This window comes from Polypterus senegalus, chromosome 6 (assembly GCF_016835505.1).
Source record: "Polypterus senegalus isolate Bchr_013 chromosome 6, ASM1683550v1, whole genome shotgun sequence".
Taxonomy (NCBI): Eukaryota; Metazoa; Chordata; class Cladistia; order Polypteriformes; family Polypteridae; genus Polypterus; species Polypterus senegalus.
The window spans coordinates 28084278-28111154 of NC_053159.1; the positions used below are offsets into that span (position 1 = coordinate 28084278).

Sequence of the window (26877 nt, forward strand, 5' to 3'; positions counted from 1 at the left end):
AGACACAGCAAACCTTCTGGCAATGACACGTATTGATGTGCCATCCTGGAGAAGTTGGACTACCTGTGCAACCTCTGTAGGGTCCAGGTATCGCCTCATGCTACCAGTAGTGACACTGACTGTAGCCAAATGCAAAACTAGTGAAGAAACAGTCAGAAAAGATGAGGAGGGAAAATGTCAGTGGTCTCCACCTGTTAAACCATTCCTGTTTTGGGGGTCATCTCATTGTTGCCCCTCTAGTGCATCTGTTGTTAATTTCATTAACACCACAGCAGCTGAAACTGATTAACAACCCCCTCTGCTACTTAACTGACCAGATTAATATCCCATAAGTTTCATTGACTTTATGCTATACTCTGATTAAAAAGTGTTCCTTTAATTCTTTTGAGCAGTATATATAGCACATTTTCATACAAAAAGTAGCTCAAAGTGCTTTACATAGTGAAGAAGGGTGGCCAGGGTGGACAGAAAAAACAAAAAAAAACTCCAGACGGCTGGAGAAAAAAATAAAATCTGCAGGGATTCCAGACCATTAGACTGCCCAGTCCCCTCTGGTCATTCTACCTAACTGAAACAGTCCTCTTTGGATTTTGGGTTCTGACGGACTCAAAGACTTCAAAATATGTCCCAAGAGCAGCCACAGCTGTTTTTGGGGCCTTATAATTCATACAGTGCCTTTTATGGAGTCTGTCTGTCTGTCTGTTTTCAGAATGTGACCAACACTCACTCACACTGGGCCAGATTAGAGCTGAACCTTCACCGGAGTGGTGGCTCCCGAGGTATGACAGTGACCCTCCATGGGATAAGGACCATGCCGAGGTCAGCCTGTGGAGCTGAGAAGCGTTTGTGCTACCTGTGGTGTCAATATCTACAGAACTGGAGGTCAAGGGGATGAGGCCACAGTACAGAGGTTGTGCAAAATTTGTAAAAGGCTTCCCTCAGTAATCTAAATTATTATTCAAACTTTTTCTTTTTAAGCATTTTGTTTTCCCAATTTTCCATCATACGCTCCATGTAGTTTCTTAGGCAGAATTTCTTACTGCTTCTTGAAGTGCATGGAGTTGTGCTGCCGGCCTGTTTCCAGCTGAGGTGCTGCACCAATTGGCCCTGCAGTGTCCCCTCTACATATGGGGGGCGTATCAGTGGGCACAACCTGAACTTTACAGTCGAGTGATGGGGTGTGAGGGCTAAAGCCCCTTATTCTTGGCATTCAGATCAGGACTGCCTTTTCTTTTGTTAACTCCTACAATGGGTTTGGGTCAAACTTGACCCGTTTTTGTGAATTTATGGTATGATTATCAGAATTATCGTATTCTTCAAGGTTCTGTAATCTGTACTAATCCCTACTATTCTCTTTGGTCTTTTCCAGTTCTTCTGTGGTTGGTGATCTATGCCACCACTACCTGATCATGGCACCATGCAGCCCCCTGACATGACAGAATGATGGTGGGTGTGCCAGCTGTCCACGAGACCAGCCTCATCAAGTCCTACTATATGAAGCCTGAAAACTAAGAGGTTTGATTTAAGAACATTTATGTTGGGTAGAATGCCCAAGTTGGGGGCTGGGTGGTCTTTTTAACCTTAGAACCCTTGCAGATTTTATTTTTTTTTTCTTTTTTCTGTCCATCTGACCTTACCTTTTTCCTTTGTGACGTATTCTTTAATATTATTTTGTTTTACGTTTTTCATTTCATATAACTATCTTTGCATCATCTGAGCTACAGTGCTATATAAATAAATATTGTTGTTTTAAATTAGTAAACCACACCTTACATTCTACTTGCCCAGAGGGGACTGGGCGGTCTCTTGGTCTGGAATCCCTGCAGATTTTATCTTTTTTTCTCCAGCCGTCTGGAGTTTTTCTTTGTTTTTTCTGTCCACCCTGGCCATCGGACCTTACTTATTCTATGTTAATTAATGTTGACTTATTTTTATTTTTTATTGTGTCTTCTATTTTTCTATTCTTCATTTTGTAAAGCACTTTGAGCTACATTTTTTGTATGAAAATGTGCTATATAAATAAATGTTGTTGTTTGTTCAAGTGTTAAAAAACTTAAATAGAGCCATTACTTGTACAGCTTCTTAAAATGTTTAGCTTGCTGTGTCTTTAGGGTCTCTTTTAACCCACCACTGGTGTCATTTGATTGACCACTTAATTTGGGGTAGCTTGTTTGTCCATAACCCATAAAAACCACCTAAATGTTCGAAATGCCTCACTCCACAGTCTTACCAAGGTCTCAGAGGTCCTCGCTTACCAAACACTCACCACTAGAAGCACACTTGCCCCAAACCTTCTCCCGCTGACCCTAAAATCTGTTGCTGTCTACTGTGTCCACCCATCGCTTGCATGGTTGTGTTCCACCTCCACCATTCATGGCGGTGAAAGACGTCCTATCCACCTATTATCCAACCTGCTATATCCTAACTACAGGGTCACGGGGGTCTGCTGGAGCTAATCCCAGACAACACAGAGCACAAGGCAGGATACAAACCTCAAGCAGGGCGCCAGCCCACCGCAGGGTACACACACACACACACACACCAAGCACAATTTAGAATCACCAATGCACGTAACCTGCATGTCTTTGGACTTTGGGAGGAAAAGCACGCAGACACGGGGAGAACATGCAAACTCCACTCAGGGAGGACCCGGGAAGCGAACCCAGGTCTTCTAACTGCGAGGCAGCAGCGCTACCCACTGCGCCACCGTGCCGCACTATAACTCAGTCTTCACCTATCAATTTCCAAGTTTCTTTGCCTCTTACCTGCCGTATGCACTCACGCTCTGCCTCCAGGTCCACAGACAGAGCCTCTTGAGGTGGTCCCGTTGGTGCCGCTCCAATGACCTGGCTGGGCAAAGCTGGAGAAAGAGTGGAAAAAAAATGACAGTTAGACAAGTCAGTCATGGTCACGCAAAGATAAGAGAGCAGGAAGGCTGCACTCGCACTTCACTGTAGTATTACTGTATATCCACACCTGCGTGTCACAGGGAGTCCACCTTACGCCAGTAACGTGGCATCTGTGGCCCCCAGTCACATCATTGCAGAGGTGAGACTTTAAATAATGGGACACATTGTATATTTTCTGTGTGGAGTGGAAGGAGCCATTGAAATCGATGTACAGAGCCCTCCACGATGCTTGGGGCAACGACACGTTTTTCGTTGATTTGCCCCTCTGCTCCACATTTTAAAATTACAAAGCAAACAATTCAGACATTGTGATTAAAGTGCACATTGCAGACTTTAATTTAAGGGGATTTGCATACACTTTGGTCACAGGACACTTTTTTCTACATGGCCCTCCACTTCAGGGCAGTATAAAGTTTGGGACACAGCAATGGCAGGTCTATTAAAGCTATCATATTCAGGAATTCGTTGCGTATCCCTGGCATGCAATGAATGCTTGAAGTCTGCAATTCACAGATGTCACCAGGTGCTGAGGGTCTTCTCTGGGGTTCTTCCAAGCCTCTAATGAAGCCATCTTCAGCTCTTGCTTGTTTTGGGGGCTTGTCCCCTTAAGGTTTCTCTTCAGAATATGGAAGGCCTGCTCAAGTGGGTTTTAACCGGGTGACTGGATTGACCATTCAAGAAATGTCCATTTTTTAGCTTTGTAGACCTCCTGTGTTACCTCAGCAGTATGTTTGGTCTTGATCTTGTTGTAGGATGAAGTGCTGTCCAGTGAGTTTGGAGGGATTTCCTTGAACTTGAGCAGATCAGATGTTTGTCTACACCTCAGAATTCATTGTGCCACTGCCATCAGCAGTTCCATCATCAGTGAAGAAAAGTGTGCCAGTACCATACATGCCATACATGCAGGATACATGCCCAAGTCATGATACCCCCAGCATGTTTAATAGATGAGGTGGTCTCCTTTGGATCTTGGGAAGTTCCTTTTGGTCTCCACACTTTGCTCTTGTCGTCACTCTGATCAGGTTCATCTTTGTCTCATCTGTTTTCCCAAAATTCTGCAGGCTCTTGTAAGTCCTTTTTCACAAACTGTAATCTGACCACCCTGTTCTTGTGGCTAACTAGTGGTTTCCATCTTGCAGTGTGGCCTCTGTATTTCTGTCCTTGAAGTCTTCTGCTGATAGTCGTCTCTGACACACACACACATCGGGGCTTTTTCTTTACCATTTTCAAAATTCTTCTGCCATCAGCAGTGGGGGTCTTCCTTGGCCTACCAGTCCCTTTGCGATTACTGAGCCCACCAGTGTGTTCTTTCTTCTTAATGATATTCCAGACAGTTGATTTAAGTCATCCTAAGGTTATAGCGATGTTTCTAATCGTTGTATTCTTGTTTTTTATCCCCATAATGGCTTCTTTGACTTTCATTAGCACAGCTCTTGCCCTCATGTTGAACAATGGCAACTACAGACTCCAAAGGGTACAAGCACACCAAAGTATCTTATGAAGCAATGAAACCCACCTGAGGAATCACAAACACTTGAGACGCCAATTGTCCCAAACATTATGGTGTCCTGAAATGGGAGGACTGTGTAGAAAAAGTGCTGTCATTTATACACGGTGGGACTGAAATGTATGCAAAATCCCTTAAATGAAACTCTGCAATGCACACTTTAATCATGATGTCTGAATTGTTTGATTTGTAATTTTAAACGGTGGAGCTGAGGAGCAAATCAACAATCAGCCACATTTGGTCCACAGCACTTACCAGCAAGAGTGCCGTCTCCAAGCTGCCCTGACAGCAGTGCCCGCAGTTTCTTGATCTCCTCCTGGTACTCCCGCAGCAGGGCATCTTTGGGGTCCTCATTGACGCGAGGCTTGTTCTGGATGCTCTTGGCACGGTTAGCATAGCGGAGTGTGCTCAGGCTCTCCTCATAGTTGTTGTCTGCTGGAGACAGGCAGCCCACCATTAAGGTGCGAGTGTTGCCACCCAGGGAATCCTGCAGGAGCCGGGTGAGCTTGGAGTCTCTGTAGGGCACATGGCGTGAGTGGCCATCCACCAGGGCGGAGATGACGTTGCCCAAGGCTGACAGAGACAGGTTGATCTTAGTGGCCTCGCGCAGCCGCTCCCCGGTGGCACCAGTCTTAGATTGGCGCTCACTGCCCGCCAGATCCACAAGGTTGAGTTTTCCTGCCCGCAAGTGATCCTTTCCTGAGGGGTCTGCAAAAACAAAAATGGCAATAAAATAAAACAGAAGTCAAATGGCAACACCAAGGGGGCCTGTAGGACGGGTCAAGTGCCAGGTTTCCCTCATTCTACATGAAGGTTATGACGATGTGAACTTGACAAATTCATTTTACAGTTGAGGTCGGACATTTACACACTCAGGTTGATTTCTATAAAACTCACTTCCTAACCCCTTCACTCATTTCATACTAACAAACTACACATTTGGCACATCATTTGAGACATTTTTCCCAACGGTGGTCACAGAGAGAGTATTTCACATTTTACTGACTGGGTCACAATTCCAGTGGCTCACAAGCTGACACACACTTTGTTAATATTTGGTAGCTTTACCTTTAAATTGTTTAACTTGAGACAAACGTTTGGGTCGCCTTCCACAACCTTCTTACAGGAAGTTCCTCCAGACAAAACTGGCGTAACTGGGGCAGATTAGGAGACCTCCCTACTCACACATGATTGAGATCAGGTCTTTATGATGGCCACTCCAGTACCTTGACCTTGTTGTCCTTAAGCCATTTTGCCACAACTTTGGAGGTCTGCTAGGGGGTCACTGTCCATTTGGAAGACCCCTTTGCAACTGAGCTTCACCTTCCTTGCTGAGCTCTGGAGATGTTGTTGCTGCAGCACATCTCCATCATTTTCCTTCCTCATGATGCCATCAGTTTTGAGAAGTACACCAGTCCCTACTGTAGCCCCCACAACATGATACTCCCACCCCCATGCTTGACATTTGGGATGGTGTTCTTTGGCTTGCAAGCCTCACCCTTTTTCCTCCGAACTTGATAATGGTCGTTATGGCCAAGCAGTTCAATTTTGGACCTATCAGACCAGAGGACATTTGTTCAGAAGGTCAGATATTTGCCCCCATGTGCCATTACAAACTGTAGACTGGCTTTTTTATGATAGCTTTGGAGTAGTGGCTTCTTCCTTGTTGAGCAGCCATTCATGTCATGTCAATATCGGAGTCGTTTTACTGTGGATATCAATACTTGTCTACCTGTGCCCACCAGCATCTTCACAGGGTCCTTTGCTGTTGTTCTGGGATTGATTTGCACTTTTCATGCCAAAGTACGTTCTTCTCTCTGAGACAGAATGCGTCTCCTTCCTGAGCGGTATGATGGCTGGGTGGTCCCATTGTGTTTATTATTATTTGTAAAGATGAACGTGGAACCTTCTGGTTTGGAAATTGTTCCCAAGGGTGAACCAGATTTGCGGAGGTTCACCATTTTTTTATGATTTCTTTTAATTTTCCCATTATGTTCAGCAAAGAAGCAGTGAGTTTGATGGTCGGCCTTAACATCCATCCTCATGTTGACTCCAATTAGGCTAATCAGCTATCAGAAGCTAATTGTCCAACTGCCTAAAGGCTTGACATCATTTTCTGGAATTTTCCAAGATGTTTAAGGGTGCAGTTAACAAAGTACATGTAAACCTGTGACCCACTGGAAATGTGATAAAGTCAATAAAAAGTGAAATCCTCAGAGATTTGTGTGAAAAGTTGGAAAAAATTCCTTTTGTCCAACCCAAAGCTACCAAATATTAACAAAGTGTGTGTCAACTTGTGAGCCACTGGAATTGTGACCAAGTCAGTAAAACGTGACATACTCTCTCTGTGAACACAAAAATGACTTCTGCCCTGCACAGAGTCGACGTCTCAAATGATGTGCCAAATGTGTAGTTTGTTAGTATAAAATGTGTGGAAGGTTTATAAAGTGAGTTTTAAAGAATTCACCCTGAGTGTCTGGACACTTCTGACTTCAACTATAGCTACTTGCTGAACATGGCAGTTAGCGGATTGGCATATCTGACAAATGACTCAGTGAGGGAAAGCTTCCTGGCCACAGCAGCAGCCCACAGAATCCTGCAAACACCTTAACATGATGGCTTATGACACAACAGCTTACCCGTGCTGCAGATCTCCAGGTGGACTGTGAAAATGGAGTGGGATCGCGACGAGTCCTTGTTCATCAGGGTGTAGCCCACTGAGCGATTCTTCCAGCCCTGCTCCATAATGACCTCGCACTCCCTCACACTGTGGACGGTGTGATGCGACAGCCCTCGCACATACACGCCCTGCTCCGGGTGCTCCTTCAGCTGAGGGAGACACAAGAGAGACGAGAATGATGAGTGCAGACAGACAGAGAGCCGGGCAGTGACCCTCTGGGTGAAAAGCAAACGAGGGGTCAGCTGGCAGGGGACTGGGTCAGGATGGGGTTATTTGAAAAAATGGCACTTGGTTGAAAGCCCAGATATAATACCCAATGAAATCCCACCACTGAGACAGCTGGCTCTCTGTGGTACACTTGTTATTGCAGCCCACTAGCTGATGCTTTGCTTCCTTTTCGTTCAAGTGACCCTGGAGACAAATTCATTTGTGAGACCACCTGGTGTTCAGTCCCAGCAAGGATCAGGGCTACTGAGCCCAACTGACTGGACACAACAAGCTTGTCATATCCAACTCCTACCTGCCTGCTGTCCTCCCAGCCCCAGGCAGCATCAGAAAGTAGTTACGTTATCTTACCGGACAAGCACTGCACACTTGGATTTAAGGATTTTCTCCCGTTCTCTGCAGATCCTGTCAAGGATGGAGGCCATCAGTAGACCACTTTTTTCAGGCCTCTCATGAAATCTTTGATTGGATTCAAGTCCGGGCCCTGACAGGACCACTCAAGAACATTCCTAAAGTTGTCCCTTAACCACTCCTGTGTTGTCTTTGCTTTGTGCTTAAGGTCCTTGTCCTGTTGGACGTCCTTTGGCCCAATCTAAGGTCTGGGCCACTCTGGAGCAGGTTTTCATTAAGAACACCTCCTTATTTTGCCTTCTTCAGCTTTCCATTACCCTTGGCTAGTCTCCCAGTTCCCAATCCCACAGCATGATGCTGTCACCACCATGCTTCAGTGTTGGAATGGTATTGTACAGGAGATGAGCTGTGGCTGGATTCCTCCAGCTATGATGCTAATCTTGTGAGTCCTTTAGGTGCCTTTTGGGTAACTACAAGTGGGCGTCCATGTGTCTTTTACTGAAAAGAGTCTTCTGTATGGCCATTCTATCATAAAGCTCAGATGGGTGGAGAGTTGCAGTGATGGTTGTCCTTCTGGAAGTTTCGTCCCATCTCCACACAAGTTCTCTGGAGCTCAGCCAGAGTAACCAGCAGGTTCTTGGCCACCTCTTTTAACAGGGCCTTTCTCCCATGATTTGCTCAGTTGGGCCTAGTGGCTGTCTCCATGAAGAGTTGGGGTGGTTCCAAACTTCTACCATTTAAGAGCTATGGAGGCCACTGTGCTCCTGGGTAACTGCAATGCTGCAGGAATGTTTTGTAGCCTTCTCCAGATCTGCACCTCAATTAAACACTGCTTGTGTCTCTAAGCTCTGCAGGCAGTTCCTTCAACCTCATGACTCGGCTTCTGCTCAACTGTGGACCTTCTACAGACAGGAGTGAGCCTTCATAATCGGTGCAATCAACTGGATGGACCACAGGTGGACTCCAAACAATGAGGCCCCTGAGCCAAGTTTTGAGTGTCACAGTGAAGGGTCTGAAAACTCGTGTCAATGAGATATTTTTCACTTTTCTTTATTTTTAATAAATTTGCCAAAGGTTATTGTATATACTGCATAATATTTGTCAGGGTGTATAAATATAACCAGTGTGTTGGTGCAAACTAAAAATGAAAGACCATCATGACTAGCAAGATTGAATTTCCAAAAAGGCTAGAAACAGATATGGAGAGGAATAAGAAAAATAAAATAAAAAAAAAAAAAAACACAGAAAAGGCAGTTAATTAGCTGCTAAAATCAAAATGACAGGAAATTATTCAGTTAACCCAGAGTTCATGACAAGGCTTTAAAGACACATTTTAGTTCAGACTAGTAACTGTCAGATTGGATTACATGTATTTTGAGAGAGAAAATCACTCCAGCGAGTCAGAATACTGAGAAAGAACAGAAGTGGAAAGAATTCATCAGAGGGCAATTCCTGATGGTGGCCAGAAGGTGTCAGCAAAGCTCAACTGTTTGGATGAACAATGTGGAAAAGTGACAGGAGTAGCAGCAGGCGGATTGTCACAGCACAGAGGACATCAAGAGTCCGACCGACATGCAACATGATAGACAAGAATGTGCAAAATACAGAATGAGAGATAGATAGCTATGAAAGGCATTATATAACAGATAGATAGACATGACAGGCACTATATAATAGATGTGAAAGGCACTATAGATATATAGAAAAGGCACTATACAGTATGATAAATAGATAGATAGGACAGCAAGAGTCCGACCGGCTGCAACATGATAGACAAGAATGTGCAAAATACAGAATGAGAGATAGATAGATATGAAAGGCACTATATAATACAGAAAAATAGACATGATAGGCACTATATAATAGATGTGAAAGGCACTAGATAGATAGATAGATAGATAGATAAGGCACTATACAGTACGATAGATAGATAGATAGATAGATAGATAGATAGATAGATAGATAGATAGATAGATAGATAGATAGATTAGCAAGACTCCAACCTATATGCAAAATGATAGACAAGAATGTGCAAAATACAGAATGAGAGATAGATAGATATGAAAGGCACTATATAATACAGAAAAATAGATAGACATGAAAAGCACTATGTGATAGATAGATGGATAGAGAGACAGACAGATGCTAGAAGCTGTAGACAAATAGTTGATTGTATGGAGTACAGTGACATTCTTACTTGTATGTCTTATGAACATGTGACTTGGCACCGCTCTCTGGCGCTATGATAATAATAAAGAATGCGTACACATACTGTAAGTGGGAAGTGCCAGCACATTCCTTGTCTCTGGTGACACATTAACCGCACTGGCACGTTTCTAGCTCACTTCACTGATGTGCACACATCACTTTATGTTCCTTCTAATAGGCAGATAATTTTGTAGGTCATTATCTACTAGACTGGGTGCTACAGCGTTATGGTGGTGAACACATCTTCCACGTGGATCCTGCCAGCACCCTGGGTTCAAGTCCCTCACCCTAACAGTCTGCATGTACAGCAGGAACTTCATGTTCTTCCCGTACCTGTGCAGGTTCTTCCACAAGTCCTCCAGTTTTCTTCCTACATCTTCAAAGGCTCACAGATTAGCTTAATGGGGGGTGTCATGTAAGTGTACGTGAGAGGGCCCCTTTGATGGACTGTTGTGCCATCCAGGATTGGTTCCTGCTTTGTACCCAATGCTGTCAAGACCAGTTCTGGCCCCCAGTGACCCTGAACTGGAGTGATGGGGTTGACGCTGTTCCATTATCTGTGCTACTGTGTAATAGACTGGGGTACAACTTATTTATTACCCAAAAGGAAACTCTACCAGCTAAACAGAAAATACAAAAGCAGTTCAGCTCCAGCCATCTTTCATGTGTGTGTTGAGGGGTCTGATGGCACTCACTGTAACTAAATCAGTGTTTTAAATGAGCCCCCTAACTAATCCCCTCTTCCTCTTTCCATTAGGATGTGGTGGTGTAAGACTCCAGTTTTGTGCACACCATGCGATCTCAGGGGTTCCCTGTGGCAACTCCCCAGAAACGGCAGGGAGACCAAAGGTATATAAAAGAGAAGCCCTTATTATGAGCAGAACATGTGGGGAGGAATGAACAAAGGGAAAAGTACAAAGTACTTCAAGTTAAACTTTATTGTCTCCCAGTCTGGATCTACAAGCACAAGTCTTGAACTTCCAGGCTCCCCTAGAGAGCCCCTCCATCATCTCCCATCCCTGTCTCCCCCATCCAGTTGCTCCTCCCTTTGTCTCCTAAACTCTCCTCCCTAGTTTAAGTCTTCTCTGGAGTGAGGGGGCTTTAAGCACCCACCTCGGGGTCATTTCTGGGCCAAGCCAAACCATGAATTACTTCTGAAAAGTGAGAGAACCGAGCACCTGGCCGGCGTGGTTTGACTCTCGCTGGCATGCCGACCACGCCATTACACTCTTAGTGCAAGTTCTATTGACGTCACAAATGCACCAATGGCGGTCACGTGGCACGTCTCAAAGAGTCACACAAATAAAATATTAGGTTTGTCAAAGTAAATAGAAATGGTAAAAACTGCCATAAATAAATGCTTCATAGTAAAAATACTAAAATGTATTCCAGCTAATACTACAGGACATCAAGTCAACATCAAACTTCAGCATGAAAAACAAAAATGATAATATTGACAATGATTTTACACACCGTATCACCCATGTATTGTTTCCATCTGTATTATTACTATTATTATTATTATTTACTGTTTCACCACAGTGGCATTTTTCTGCAGCACTGCATTGTGACGGCCATTTTGTTTTTAGTGGTAGCTCCGATTGATGATCGTGGAACTCTGCACCGCACCGTGTTTGACGTCACGACATCAAGTCAGGTCAGGTTGGGGAGCATGCACTGGTACAGCGTGTTGTCGCACCCACCACACAACGAAACATCTCTGGATCCTGGTTGGCAACCCCCCAGGGAGACACACGGTCCAGTCCCACCCTCCGGAAATGACCTTCTATCTGCCGCAGTCATGTGTTACATGGGAGTCCCCTTGGCTTGGTCCAGCCACTCGGGTTCTCAACAATGAGGGCCCTGTGTGCCAGATCACACTTGGGGGAATCACGCCACATGGCCATAGAGCCGTAACTGACGCTCCCTCACAATGCAGGTAATGTGCCTCATTCGGGACTCCGTGAGCAACCGCTCATTTGACACAAGTGGCTGCACGTCTTGTTTCATTTCTAATGTTTTGGTTAGTTAAAGATTTTCACGAAGAATCCTGCAGTCTAGTTGAGTTACAGTATGCAGTTATGGCTAGGACTGGCTATTCTCTCTTTTTGACCTCTCATGACCATTGCAGGCCCGGACCCTCGTTCGTATTCTCGATTATATGTTTTACATTTCATGGCTTTTCTTCTCCCAGTCTATTGTCACACACGTGCACAAGGGAGGCAACTAAAGGGCTCGGAAAAGGGTAATTCAATGTCGGACCAGGGGGTGGCAGTGTACACTAATCCCTTTTCTCTTTCTCATGCAGACCACCTGAGGGACGTTCCTGGGCCCCTCAACATCACTTCCAGTTCTGGACACAATGACATCACTTCCAATTTTGGACCCAGTGACATCACTTCCTCCAAGTGACTATAAAACCACCATCTTTTTGCCGTTAAGAATTAATTTGCCAGAATCTTCAAGAATACAGGGTGGCTACCCCAAACCTTTTCTCTGTCTTCTTCTGTTTTATTTACACCATATTTAATGAGCCCACTTCTAAATGGGTGTTTTTCTCCCCACCTCATGTCACAGTGGTCCTGCATCGAGGCCAGGCGCCATCACTCCTGCCCATCTAAGCAGGACCCAGCAGACTGAACGTATCACCAATCGGCCTTCTTTCAAGATACAATAACCAATAAATGTGAATGTAGACATTAGACTGGCATTGAAGAGCCATAACTCAATGAACTGCAATTGCAATGCCCACCCCAGGCACTTCATAACTCTGATCAACTTTGCTTCAATAGCATTTCAAAGACGCACGCAGCCTGGTGTGGAGGGGAAACTCCTAACAAGGTGAAGTCACCTACTTTTGTCACATTAAGGTGACACTGATAGGGAGTGGAAAAGAGGGCATCAACCCCACAGGCAAGGGACTTCAGGCAGCCCTCCACCCGTCCCGCTGTGTACTACAGTTGCCAGGCTGTCTTGTTGGTACGGAAACGAATAATATGGTGAGCCCCTCACGTAACAAGCATGTTACAGGTTACTATGGAAACGATACCAGACAAAAGAGCTCAACAATGCAGCATGGGCCTCAACATGAAAACTAAAGAAATGACAAGGACAAAGCGCGAATGGTGCCAGTAGCGAGCACTGCATAAAACCAGCAACAACTGGAAACTTCTTCTGGTCCACCAAAGCATAGAATTAACATCAGGGAGGCATGAGGCCAACACAAAAGGCGAACAGGTGTCAGATGGGATTTCATTGTGGCACACCGGACTGCTTCACATGTGGGTTTAATTCCCATTTCTCTAATCTCGTGAATTTAGGGTGGTTGGTGGTGGTCGGGCTGAGGCCAGCAACCTACTGAGGGAGTCGATATAGTGAACAGCTCTATAAATAAAGTGAAGAATGGCTGTTTGTATGTTCTGGCTCAACTGACGTTCATGAAATTCGGTATGTGTATCTGCACTGTTGGCCCTTTTATTGGTTTACCCCTCCATAACGAGGGTTGAACCATAATGGGGGTCTGCACCTTTAATGAGGAGACAGAGTGCGGACAGAGGGACTCATTGGGCGGTGAAGCGAGGAGCTACAAGGTGTTGGCACAGAAAATCTGCAATGGGCGCCACTTGTTGGAAGATTGGATTTTTGTCTTCGAGATACAAGAGAGACACGTCTCAAAAGATGAACTCTTTTGTATCTAATCTGAAGCAACCAGCTTGTTAACCAGTAGGGCAGAACGTTATCATTATCGCTGTTGGCTGGCTGTGTATTCCGTCAGGCTTCCAGCTTTTCCATCGTCCTCTTCCAACTTAAAGGACAGCAAAAGGAGACTGTGGGAATTTTGGGAAACGGGTTATTTATAGCGTTGGCATTTCGCACCCTAATTTATCACCTTCTGACTTTGCGCTAGTATTGTAGTTGTTGTTGTTTTATGTCCAGAGTATTTGTTTTGTCTATATAGGGTGGTCCAGATCTAATTATGCAATTTTCATTACACTTTAACTTATTAAGTTTATTACATAGAAAATCACCCACAAAATCCCAGACCATCGAGAAGTGTGCTAACTGACGACATGAAGAATCATCTTTGCGCAGAACTAAATCGTCCCCGCGTAAATCAAAGTCATCCAGATGATCTGGATCTGCATAATTAGATCTGGACCACCCCGTATGTAAATATACTTTTCCCTTTCCCTTACTGCTTTTCATGGAGTGTTGATTTGGGATTTGTGGTGAGTGGGTTAAATAGGACGATGGGTGTTGGTCACAGAACCCCGAGAGACTTCTGTTAAGAATATCAAGTTTTGCTGCTATCATGATAGTGGCGTTCTGATCTTGCAGGTGCAGTGGGTTTAGTAAGGCTCCCGGGGTAGCAGTCCATATTCATGTCGATCCCACTCAGAGGATAGGCTAATGGGGACTGGGGCCGGTTTCTTTGATAAATCTTGCTTGGCGACACGTTATTTTCTTACATTTTGAGTCCCAAATCAAAGATGCATGCAAGCAGAATATCATGAAAGTTTAAGGATACATTAAGGGTAGAAGACCTCCTTAAAAAGCAGTGTATGCATCACCTGTTTACAGACCCCGGGGGGAACTCATTGAGGGTACACCCTTATGGATCTACTCATTCATGCTCTGCAGAATGAAACGCGTAATGTGGAAAAAGCTCATTACTGAGACGCCAGCACAAGAACTGTTTGTCAGGAGGATCATAGCAGTAGGAGGTTGTGCCGTGTTAGCCATTATGGATGTGGTGAGACATCAAGGAAAATGACCCCTTTTATTGGCTAACTAAAAGACTACAATATGCAAGCTTTTGAGGCAACTTGGGGCCCTTCTTCTTCTTCTGATTCCATCTTGCCTCAAGAAGGGGCCTGAGTTGACTCGAAAGCTTGCATATTGTAATCTTTTAGTTAGCCAATAAAAGGGGTCATTTTGCTTAACTTCTCAGGAGGTTCATGAAATGGGTTTCCATGGCCAAGCAGCCACACGAAGACTAAGATCACCATACACAATGCCAAGCATCGCCTGGAGTGGCGTGACACACACTGCCATTGGAGTCTGGAGCAGTGAACCCCACTTCACCATATGGGAGTGTGATTCACGAGTCCAGGTTTGCTGCCCAAATGTGTACTGCCAGCTGTAAAGTTTGGTGAATTGAGTCTGGGGGTGTTTGTCAGGGTTTGGGCTAGGCCCCCTAATTTCAATAATTCGATAGCATACACTGACATTCTAGAGGATTATGTGCCAATGTGTTTGTGGCAACAGGTCGAGGAAGAACCTTTCCTGTTTCAGCATGATGATGCCAACATACACAATATAGAAATAGCTTGCTGTGATTGGTGCGGAACAATCTGAATGGCCTGCGACCCAGAGACCCCATTGAAGACCTTCATGGCCGACTGTGAGCCAGGCCTAATCACCCAACATCAGAGCCCACTGACTTTACTAGCACTCTTGTGGCTGAATGGATGTGAACACCTGCAGCCATGTCGCATAAATCTAGATGAACGCTTTCCCAGAGGAGTGATGTGGGGACCAACTCGCACACACATTAATGCCCCTGCTTTTGGAATGAGAAGTTCGACAAGCGCACATGGTTGTGATGATGTACAGATGTCCACATGCTGTACTTCTGGTCATGTCGTTTATGTTGCGCTAAATGGCCTGCTCTCGTGTTCTTAAGATGGTAGAAATGGCATCTGGGATTGAGGGGAAGATGCACCCAGTGGCAAGGGAGAAACGCCTATATGAACATGTTGGTTCATCTTCCAGGATCAAGCTTCAATTTTTGAAGCTTTGAAAAAGCAAATATTTATTAAGAAATGCAATGAAAGCAAAGACTGAAGCACATGCTCTAGATAGACCCACTAAAGGTACCTGAGGCGCATTATGAAACTGACCTGTAGGGAGACAACTGTGATGACCACATAGACTTCTGCTCTCCTTACCTCCAGCTTCTGTTTGGTGTCCTGTCCCAGCAGGTCACGGATCTCTTCATTGTAGATCTCCAGGTAGGATGCTCTCACCAGAAACTTGGTGTTCTCAGCACACTAATTGACGACAAGAAACTTTAGTTAGATGAGAGACGATAGACGCCATTCTGCTCAGACACAAATACAACGGCATCCTGTCTGCTTCTCTCCACCTCCAGCCCAGTTGACTGCAAGCTGCAAGTGCTTGGACCATGGAAACTCTAACTTAGGGGTCCAAACAGGAAATTATGAAGGGATGGGGATTAAGCATAAAGATAAATTCTTTTTATATCTTACTTTAAGAGAGCAAGATGCGGAAGACAGGATGATATGGAAGAAGATGATCTGCTGTGGCAACCCCTAACAGGAGCAGCCAAAAGAAGAAGAAGAAGATGTTACTTACCCAATGTAGCTGGTAGTGATGGCCAAGAAAACGGTCAACCTCATGTTTTCATGCAGAACGAGAGATTACAAAGTTTCTGGTATTTTAGCCACCTATGGTGACCAATGATGGACAACAGCAAACAATATGAAAAAGTCACCTGTTGGTCGTGTCTAATAATCCACGTGTCTAGTCATGGAGTCATGGAGATGTATCTTTACTAAAATATTGTTAAAGAAATGCGCTCGTGAGCAAAAATAGAAATGGCTCAGGCACGAAAGAGCATCATCCACCGCTACAGACTACATGTGGTAAGTAACATATAAAAAAATATCAATTTTTGGATGGAGTATTCGTTGTTTAATGTTTATGGCAGACTGTGAATTGAATGAATTGGACAAAACGTACACCATTACTGGCATGTCTTTGTGCCACACACTTTAGAAATTCCACCCACAGCAATGGTGAATCCCAGTTCATATCAGACCCACCGATCCACCATTTTATCTGTCTGTCCGCCCGTCCATCTATCTGTGCATCAGCCTACCCGTTTCCCCATCAATCCAGTTGTGCAAATTGCCCGTTTTCTTCATGCATACTGCTAGCAGGACAGACCCGAACTTCAGAAGTTAACCCAAGAACGGCAGCAGTGTGCTACACCTCAATAACATTTTGCATCCATTCTATTAGCTCTACTTCTACACTCTTTATGTGAGGCCCAAGTGCCAACTGGATGCCAGTTACTGGGTCCTCTGTCTTTAAAACTTTTGTTTCTTAGGTATAGTTCAGGGCTTACAACCTGACACCAGCAACAATGGAAGGTCCCTGTGGGGTCGCTGAAAGAAAGCTCCCAAAAGTAGACAGACATCTCAGAAACTACTGAGTCAAAAAAATAATAACTAAGCAGTCAAGACGTGACCAGAGTGAGGCGAATGAAGCAAGGAGATGGAAGACACCAGAAAAGATCAGGTGGTCAGGATCCGAGGCGCAGAAGAGTGCCTTGAATTTCTGTCACCAGAGAGAAGGGGCATAGCCAAGGATGGAAAATGAGCAGAGCTGAACAATTGATCAGGTTTTAATCGATATCCTTCAGCAACGTCAACATTTTGAGGAACGACAGTGGAATGTAGCTGTCTAGCTTTTCAAAGGTGGTCTCAGTGACATAAAATCAAATAGTACCGCTCTCCAGAGTGTTCGTTATCTGTGGCAGCAGAGGCAGCGGTCAATGCATTTAAAGGACGCACAGCCAGACATGCTCTGAATAGCTAGAGGGGACAAACAAAAGTTCAGATCATCCGAATGCTCACGATACCTTTCTGGCTACATTTGACATCACCAACACTACATAACCCAGGCTTTCTAATTGACTAATGGCATTTTGGTACTTAAATATGTATTTTGTTTTGTCAGACTGGAGACCTCATGTTGTTCCCCGGAGTCCAAGATATCTGCAGTATTAAGGCATCAAAAATTGATGGTGAGGTCTTCTGTAATTTGCTTAATGCTCAGCAGATGTTGCTGACCTTCTTTTCTTTCTGCCATTATAGTGGTTATCCCTTGGCTTCTGGATCACAATGTCATGAACACGCAACCACATGGCACTTTGCCATCCTTTAGGGCCAGCAGGTTGCAGCCAACTAAAATGTGATATTCAGGATTACTTGTTGCTTGTCTGTGCGTTTCAGCATCTTGTCTTCTTATTCGTTGTTATTCTTTGTCACTTAATCACCTTCTGCGATGTGCTCAATGCTAAGCTGATGTTGCTCCTGTTCCTTTGATTTCTACCATCAATCACTTTGCCAGAAAACACATGACCACAAGTCATGGCCACCAGGTTGCTGCTACTGAAAAAGTTTTGAATTTCCAGGTCAAAAGCTTTGGATTAAGACCAAGGTCAAGGTTCTAGCCTGAGTAGTTCACGAGTAAGTGCTGTATTATGTTACACTAGCCATGGTACCTGTTGCAGACAGGTAATAGAATAATTAAAAAATATTTGCTATCTCTTGCCTGACATGTACCTTCAGTGCCTTTCCTCAGCATTCGCATGTGAGCAAACGTTTTCTCACAGGCGCTCCCTCTCTTCTGTGAGTTCTTGTAAAGCCTTCATCTTATACTCTTTTCATTACTTGCAAAGCACCTTTCTCGCCTCCTGTCTAGGAGTTATACTTTCAGTCTTTGACAGCGACTGTCTCAACGTGGCTCATACGCTTTTAGTCCTCAATCTCACACTCGCATTTCCTCTTTCATAGTGTCACCAAAGTAAAACTGACCAATCACACCAGAGCCAAACTAACCAATCAGATCACTCTGAGAAACAAACAGGCTATAGCCAAAGTAAAACTGACCAATCAGATTCATCTGAGAAACAAACAGACTATAATCAAAGTAAAACTGACCAATCAGATTGCTCTGAGAAACATACTATAACCAAAGTAAAACTGATAAATCAGATTGCTCTGAGAAACACACAGACTATAGCCAAAGTAAAACTGACCAATCAGATTCCTCTGAGAAACACACAGACTTTAACCAAAGTAAACTGACCAATCAGATTGCTCTGCGAAACACTCACGACTTTAACCAAAGTAAACTGACCAATCAGATTGCTCTGCGAAACACTCAGACTTTATTGTTTTATATTATATTATATAAGTGATGAATTTATTAAATTAACAGGTTGATTATTTTTTCTAAACCATAGATTAAAATACAACAGAACTCCATTGTTAGTTGGCTCCATCTTGAAGTCTGCATGTACAGTATAAAGATGTGTTTGCTTAATTTGCTGACTTTTTTTAGTATACAGCGCGGACATCCCTAAACCTTTTCCTGCCAATGGTTTATTTTTATTACAATACCGATGGCAAAACAGCAGATTTTACTTCTAGTTTCCAAAATGAAACCGACGACTTGTCCTTTTTTCCCTCAATTCCAAGTACAGTAGTTTGTTGAATAACTCACTGGCAGCACAACCAACAGTTGATATAATAAATAAATCATTATTGAATAGTTCTGTACCTGATTCATATGAAGTAGCCATTTTATTAAAAAGAAGCGAGAGTGACAGTCCAGTGTTCTGGAGATATACACATCAACTTCCATTACCTTCCTAAAGCTTTGTTGAAAATGGTCTAAACTCGGCAGTCTTAAGGAGATATTTCAATGTGGTGTTCCCCTTAGTCACACTGCTTCAGCGCATGTTGTACTGTAATCGCCTCAAAACAGGACACGTCACTATTAATATTCGTTGAGACTCAAGTGCCACTTTCCCGACTACTGATCACAGAGGTCCTCTGCTTTAGACTAAACAGGTTTAATCTTCTGAGTCTGTCACAGTACATGTCCTCAAGTCCTGGGATGCCCCGGTTGCTCTCCTCTGCACAGCTTTCAAGTGCAGCTATGTCTCTCTTGTAGAGTGGTGACCAAAACTGCACACAGCCCTCCAGATATTATCTCACTAGTGCATGATATAGTCTGAGGCTAACGTCACTTGATTTTTATTCAACAGTTTTCAAATGGTTTACCATCCCATAGTCCATTTGGAAGACCCCTTTGTGAATGAGCGTCAACTTCCTTGCTGAGCTCTCGAGATGTTCCTTCCTCATGATGCCATCTGTTTTATGAAGTGCACCAGTGCCTAACTTTACCTTTAGATTGTTTAACTTGAGACAATCATTTTGGGTCGCCACAAGCTTCTTACAGGAAGTTCCTCCAGACAGAACTGGTGTAACTGGGACAGGTTTGTAGGCCTCCCTGCCTGTTGTCCTTAAACCATTTTGCCACAACTTTGGAGGTCTGCTTGGGGGGTCATTGTCCATTTGGAAGACCCCTTTGTGACTGAGCTTCAACTTCCTTGCTAAGCTCTCGAGATGTTGCTGCAGTACATCTCTATCATTTTCCTTCCTCATGATGCCATCTGCTTTGTGAAGTGCACCAGTCCCTCCTGCATGATGCTCCCACCCCCATGCTTGACGTTTGGGATGGTGTTCTTTGGCTTGCAAGCCTCACCCTTCTTCCTTTAAACATGACGATGGTCATTATGGCTAAAGGGTTCGATCTTGGATTCATCAGACCAGAGTTCATTTCTCCAGAAGGTCAGATCTTTGTCCCCATGTGCCATTACAAACTGCACTCTGGCCTTTTTTATGGTGGCTTTGGAGCAGTGGCTTCTTCCTTGTCTTTCACGTCCTGTCGATATCTGAGTCGTTTTACTCTGGATATCAATACTTGTCTACCTGTGCCCACCAGCATCTTCACAGGGTCCTTTGCTGTTGTTCTGGGATTGATGTGCACTTTTCATGCCAAAGTACGTTCTTCCCTCTGAGACAGAATGCGTCTCCTTTCTGAGCAGTATGACGGCTGGGTGGTCCCAGATGAACATGGAACCTTCAGGCGAGAAGATGGATGGATGTCCACCAAGTATGGAATACAACATCACATTCTCTGATTTAATGCACTTCAGTATTGTGACGTAAGGGAGAACTTACCGTGAATCACACAGGCACACTTAGAAAACTGGAGTATCTGACACAGACACTGGCAGAACACGCAAACTCTGCACAGACAACGATTACAGACAGGATTGGAAACCAACACGCCGGGTCCATGAGGACCACCATGGCACTCCCAACGACACTATAATAATACCAAGGCAGCACCAACTAATGCACCACTGTGTCTAATAGTGACAATAATTATTCATCAATTAACGAATGCACTTAATCCAGTTTTGGGCCACGGAGATCCAGAGTCTGGCATCTTTGGTCACAGGACAGGAACCAAACTTGGATGCAAGACCAGTCCATCACTGGGCCCACTCACGCTGGACCACTTTAGACTCCCTAATTATGATAACCCACATGGCACGGGGAGGTCATGCAAGCTGCACACAGAAATCACCCAGGAATGCATTTGAACTCTGGAGCTGCAGGGCAACCACCCTACCCACTGTGCCAATGTAAAGTTTGTTTTAAAACAGCCGACTTAGGAAAAGCATAAACTTGCAGTCAAAAAGGTTTAATTCTCATTCATACCACTTCAGAATAAACAGAAGGTGATGCCATCACGAGGCCGGCTGGTACAATTAATAATTAATGGATAACACTTTTGTCCTGTGCAACACAGCGGGAAAATGAAAGGTCAGGCATGAATCAAATGTAAAGGTTAAGTGAGTGCAAGAAAATGGAGCATGAAGACTAAAAAAACAAACACTTTAGAAATATAAACTAGGACTTTTTCACCTCAAAGCCCCCAATGTCAGATGAGGCTTCACTACATCATGAGAAACACGGAGCAGAATTCAGTCAGTCAGTCAGTCAGTCAGTATCCAACCTGCTATATCCTAACCACAGGGTCACGGGGGTCTGCTGGAGCCAATCCCAGCCAACACAGGGCGCAAGGCAGCAACAAACCCCAGGCAGGGTGCCAGCCTGCCACAGGGCACACACCCCCACACACTAAGGACAATTTAGGATCGCCAGTGCACCTAACCTGCATGTCTTTGGACTGTGGGAGGAAACCCGCACAGACACGGGGAGAACATGCAAACTCCATGCAGCGAACCCCGGCCACCTAACTGCAAGGCAGCAGCGCTACCACTGAGCCACCGTGCCACCCTATGGAGCAGAATTGCAAGCTGCTTTTTAAGCCGTTACACAAGGGTGGGCTCCAAGTATCCAGACACAATAAAACAAAAACCTCCAGGAAAGTGTAAACTGAAAAGACCCCCTGGACCAACCAAGCAGAAACTTATGTGGAGGACGGAGGAGGAGGAGTACCTGAATGCTCTCGAAGATGTGTTCAAACGCTCGGGGGATGACACCTCGCTGGCTGGAGGGAGACGGGATGCCCTGCATGGTGAAGGATTTGCCACTGCCGGTCTGCCCGTAGGCAAAGATGGTCCCATTGTAACCCTGAGTAACACCCTGCAAAGGTACAAAGTACAAAATTAAAGTTACGCTCACGCTTAAGGCTCCCTACACAGTTTTTGATTTCTAGAAGAAGAACGTGAAGGAAGTCAAGGACAGAACTAGAAGCTTGGAGTGCCACAGGGGAGAGGTGAGGATGTCACACCTTGAGAAGCCTCCATTTAGGACCCTAGCACATACCCCTAGCACAGCCCCCTAAGCCAAAGCAAAGAACCTCATGGCCCCCTTCTCGTCCCAATATTTAAATTAGAGTTTAGATTCTTTGCTTTGTCAATCAGTCTTAGGTACTCTGACTTTTGGACATCTGAGCAGCACCATAAGAAAAGGGGGACACTACTAGGCGAGGACATTAAAAAGTAGCTGGTGCCAGTCTTGTAGGAACTCAGGACCCTCACATCTCTCAGGACTTTCAGCTCCCTCTTAATCCATTAACAGCCCTCTGTTTGGTGGACTTCCAGATGGGCTTAAAGTGGAGAAGACAAACAAACTGTGATTGCCTTTACTTCACTACTGGCACGCAGGCTTATTGTGCTCAACTGGAAGAATCCTAGCCCACCTCTCGTAAGTCAGTGGGTAACTGATGTTATATACTGTTTGAAATGGGAAAAAAATCAAATTCTCACTTAGAGAAACTGTGCAGAACTTTTTCAAAACTTGGCAGGATCTGATCAATAATATTTTAGAATAAGCTTTTAAATTAAGCAAGTGGATTCTCTCCCCTCTTTTTTTTACTCTATTTATCCATCCATCCAGTATCCAACCTGCTATATCCTAACCACAGGGTCACGGGGGTCTGCTGGAGCCAATCCCAGCCAACACAGGGCGCAAGGCAGGAAACAAACCCCAGGCAGGGTGCCAGCCCACCGCAGGGCACACACACCCATACACCAAACGGACAATTTAGAATCGCCAATCCACCTAACTTGCATGTCTTTAGATTGTGGGAGGAAACCCACGCAGACACGGGGAGAACATGCAAACTCCACACAGGGAGGACCCGGGAAGCAATCCCAGGTCTCCTTACTGTGAGGCAGCAGCGCTACCCACTGCGCCACCGTGCCACCCTACTCTATTTATTTCTATTCATTTATTAATTTATCTATTTACTTATTTTTACTAGCTTCAAGTTTTACTCTGTTGGCCTAGCTCTCTTTCTCATGGGTGTTTCGAACCAAGCCTTGTAAAACTTGACTTGTTTGTATGGAATGTTATTTGATTTTAATAAAATCAATAAAATAAAATAAACAATTTCAAATGAAAACGCTTACACAATCGGTCAAGAGTGATAGAACACCTCAGTTGTAACAGTTGGTCTTCAAATGTAATCAGTTGAAATGCAATGAATGACCTAAAATGGTGAAAAGGTGAGCAGTAAACTGCCAGAGGTTTAAATTTAAAGTTTAGGTTAGCAAAAACTAAAAAGTAAAGGAAATTCCAGAATATTACACCCGGGCCCTCAGCAGGGAACACCTAATAAGTTACACCCTGCTGCAATTTAAGGAAATGAAGCCTTTCAAGTTGAAGCAAACAATTTGCACGGGTGTCCCCACTTCTGATGATTACTTAAAACCCCTCTGTCTGTCCTAAAGCAGAGTTGGAATATACTGTGTTACTATACCCTCTCTGTGGTGGGCAGGCGCCCTGCCCGGGGTTTGTTTCCTGCCTTGCGCCCTGTGTTGACTGGGATTGGCTCCAGCAGACCCCCCGTGACCCTGTAGTTAGGATACAACGGCTTGGATAATGGATGGATGGATGGATGAGTGGACTATACCCTCTAAAGTACCACTTGGACAATATTACAGTGTAGAAAGTTGTAAATTGATAACGGCAAGAAAATGGCAATTAACAAATGGAATGAGACAGAGCATTATTGGTCTTTCATTTAGAGAAACGGCATAAAAACATGCAAGTGCCGGGGAGTCCAGTGGTGTCCTACACAGTCCAAAGGCAACTGGAAACTGGAAGAAGCTCTGATAGGAAGAGATCTGGCCAACCTAAAGTCACAAGCCAATCAGAAGACACGTTTCTGGGGGTCAGCTGCTTGCTTGATAGACACCTCACAGCACAAGAGCTTCAAGCACAGCTTTAACAGTGCAGGTCAAGTAAAGCAAGTCTCCGTTTCTACTGTGATGAGGAGACTTTGTGCTGCAGGTTTGACAGGGTGAGTGAGAGTAAGAAGGCCATTCCTTAAAGGACAAAATCGAGCCTTGAAATACCGGCTGTGGACTATTGCAGTCTGGAAGAAAGTGTTATGGATCGATGAATCAATATTTGAAATCCTCAGTTCATCACATAGGGTGTTTGTATGCCGTTGAGTTGACATAATGACGGTTCCTCAGTGTGTGACGTCAACATGGAGGAGGAAGTGTGATAGTCTTTGACTGGAGGGCGAGTTGGTGACTGGCATTCTGAATCAAAAGGGGTTACCACAGCATTCTGCAGCGCCACCTTCTGGTTTTGTATCTAGTAGGTCAGGGGTTCATCCAACAGCAACATACCTTCAGGCTGTATGAGAACTACGCTGAATGAAATGAACAAGAAGATACACTTCAAAACACGGAGGGGCCAGCACAGTCTCCTACCTTACAGCCCCCTGAGTTAGTTTGGGATGAACTGGACAGAAGGCTGAAAGGAAAGCAACTACAAGTGCAGCACATTTGTGGGAACAGTGTGGGCACGGTCTCTCTGACCAACATTTGAGGACCCTTATAGTAAGCATGCCACGTGTGTGTCTGGCTGTTATATCAGCAAAAGGTGGCTACTTTGAATAACATTTGAATAAAATAAAACTGTACACTGAATGATTTTGTTTTATTTGCCATTGTTTATTTGTTATATGCTTTGATTTCATGATACATTAAGACATTAAACTATATGCATTTCCATAACAATTGAAGTGATCTAAAACTTCTAACCAATAGTGTACACCTGGGCCCACCTGTTGGGGTCCTGAGGCTCCTGCTCTAGTGCATGGCTATCCATCAGTCCACCCCTCCAATAAAATAAATTCAAACTGGGCAATGATAACATAACTAAAATATGATGTTGCCTCAAGACCCCATGTAATTAAGAGATAGGATGTCCTGTGAAGCCCACAACAACCTAATATCATCCAGCAGAATCAAAAGGCTGGCTATGGGGTCAGGGCTGGGACTTCACTACAGGGCAACTTTACTGAAACTAACTCACCTCCACCAGGGGGTAGGCGACCTCGTTGTACATCTGCTCCGTCTGGTCCTCCACGAAGTAGGTGCCATCAAAAGTGAACTGCTTGGGAGGCTCCTCGCTTGCGCCAGGTTTCTGAATGAAGCACTGGCATCTGGCGCTGTCCATACTGACCACGATCTTACAGTTCAGGGACTTCTCCCGCTCATTGAGCGGGCGACACCGGACGATAACCTTCACCGACTCGGACCCCATTCTGCGGTCCTTCAAGGCGCGTCCCGCCAACAGTTCCTTGCTAGACCGTCAGGCACTGGAGCAGCTATCGAGTGTGACGGCTGGGTTTATTACTTTACATCGCGTCTTGCTTTGTGGTGAATTTTCAAAAGTGACCACTTGAATGTTAATAAGACTAATGGCAATTATAAGAGAGACCGAGGCGCTGCTGTGAAGAGGACTCTGTGTAACTTATCCCTGCCGGCTGAGCAGAATCATGAGTGGTACTCCGTCAGGACTTGACCCACAGACCTGTCAGTGTCGGGCTCGTCGGACGTCGTGTACTCGTTTGTAGTTTGGAGCCCTTAAAGTGGAATCAAAATAAACGCGCTTGCCACTTTGCCTTAGGAGCTTTAACAGCTATCACACACAGCGCGTGCCACCTTGTCGCGTGCGCCCAGCCGGCAAGTCTCCGTGTGTCAACACGATGGCATTTTCTCCTTTACGACCGCCGCACAAACTCCCGGTCTTTCAGAGCATTTCCCAATCACAAAGGCCCGGCCTCCTCCTTTCATCGCCCGCCGCCGCTGATGTCCATCAATATTGCGATTTTTGATGCCGCTCGGCGCTCCTTTCTGCTTGGCGTTCTCCGTTACCAAGCAACCGCAAACTTGAAAGGCGACGTCATCAATTCGAAGCAGCAGGGAGCGTGTCCAAAATATAGTCAGCTTTTATAAACGAAAAAAAGAAGGCGCCGTGTGTCAAAGCACTTTGTAGTTTTTTAAATAATGAATTGTTTTTGTTCATGAAATATTAAAGTACAGAAATACAATAATACAACAAAAGATTTAAACGTCTTTTCAAATTTATAATAAAGTACACAGTGCAAAAAAAAAGAAAAGAAAAAATGGGGTAAGGAGAAATTCAGTCATTTAAACTCACCAATAATGTTCAGATTTTTTTTCCTGATTTCTTTTTCAGATAATTTCATTATTTGCAGTACAATGTACATTCTTTTATAAAAACCGCTAATAAAGGTTTAATTTAGATAGATAGATAGATAGATAGATAGATAGATAGATAGATAGATAGATAGATGAAAGGCTCTATATGATAGATAGATAGATAGATAGATAGATAGATAGATAGATAGATAGATAGATAGATAGATAGATAGATAGATAGATAGATAGATAGAACGAACTTGATTTCTCCTCAGAGGGGGATGTGGCTTTTTACAGAAGATAAATATATACAAAAATCTATAAATAAACACTAAAATGATTAAAAAGAAAGAAAACATCTGATTGGACTGTCCCAGTCCTGGTGAGGTTT

General features: G+C 44.4%; 1 protein-coding gene and 1 long non-coding RNA gene across 4 annotated transcripts in view; one reads left to right on the forward strand and one right to left on the reverse strand.

The window, feature by feature from the left end:
• The window catches only part of kif17 (kinesin family member 17), a 38517-nt gene extending 12353 nt beyond the window's left edge, over positions 1–26164 (reverse strand). For both annotated transcript variants that reach the window (XM_039755697.1, XM_039755696.1), the window contains exons 1-6: positions 25354–26164; positions 22015–22161; positions 15832–15933; positions 7056–7245; positions 4672–5124; positions 2766–2860 (exon numbers count right to left, since the gene is read on the reverse strand). In XM_039755697.1, coding sequence (XP_039611631.1) covers positions 2766–2860; positions 4672–5124; positions 7056–7245; positions 15832–15933; positions 22015–22161; positions 25354–25584 — 1218 coding nt within the window. In that variant the 5' untranslated portion in view covers positions 25585–26164. The remainder of the gene's footprint in view (positions 1–2765; positions 2861–4671; positions 5125–7055; positions 7246–15831; positions 15934–22014; positions 22162–25353) is intronic.
• LOC120530908 lies at positions 907–12433 on the forward strand. 2 transcript variants are annotated; one of them, XR_005634037.1, is made up of 3 exons: positions 907–1515; positions 10638–10729; positions 12189–12433. It is a non-coding gene; the product is annotated as an uncharacterized LOC120530908 (long non-coding RNA). The 2 variants fall into 2 exon arrangements; XR_005634036.1 differs by lacking the exon at positions 907–1515 and having other exon boundaries at positions 9652–10729.
• Positions 26165–26877: the final 713 nt, after the last annotated feature.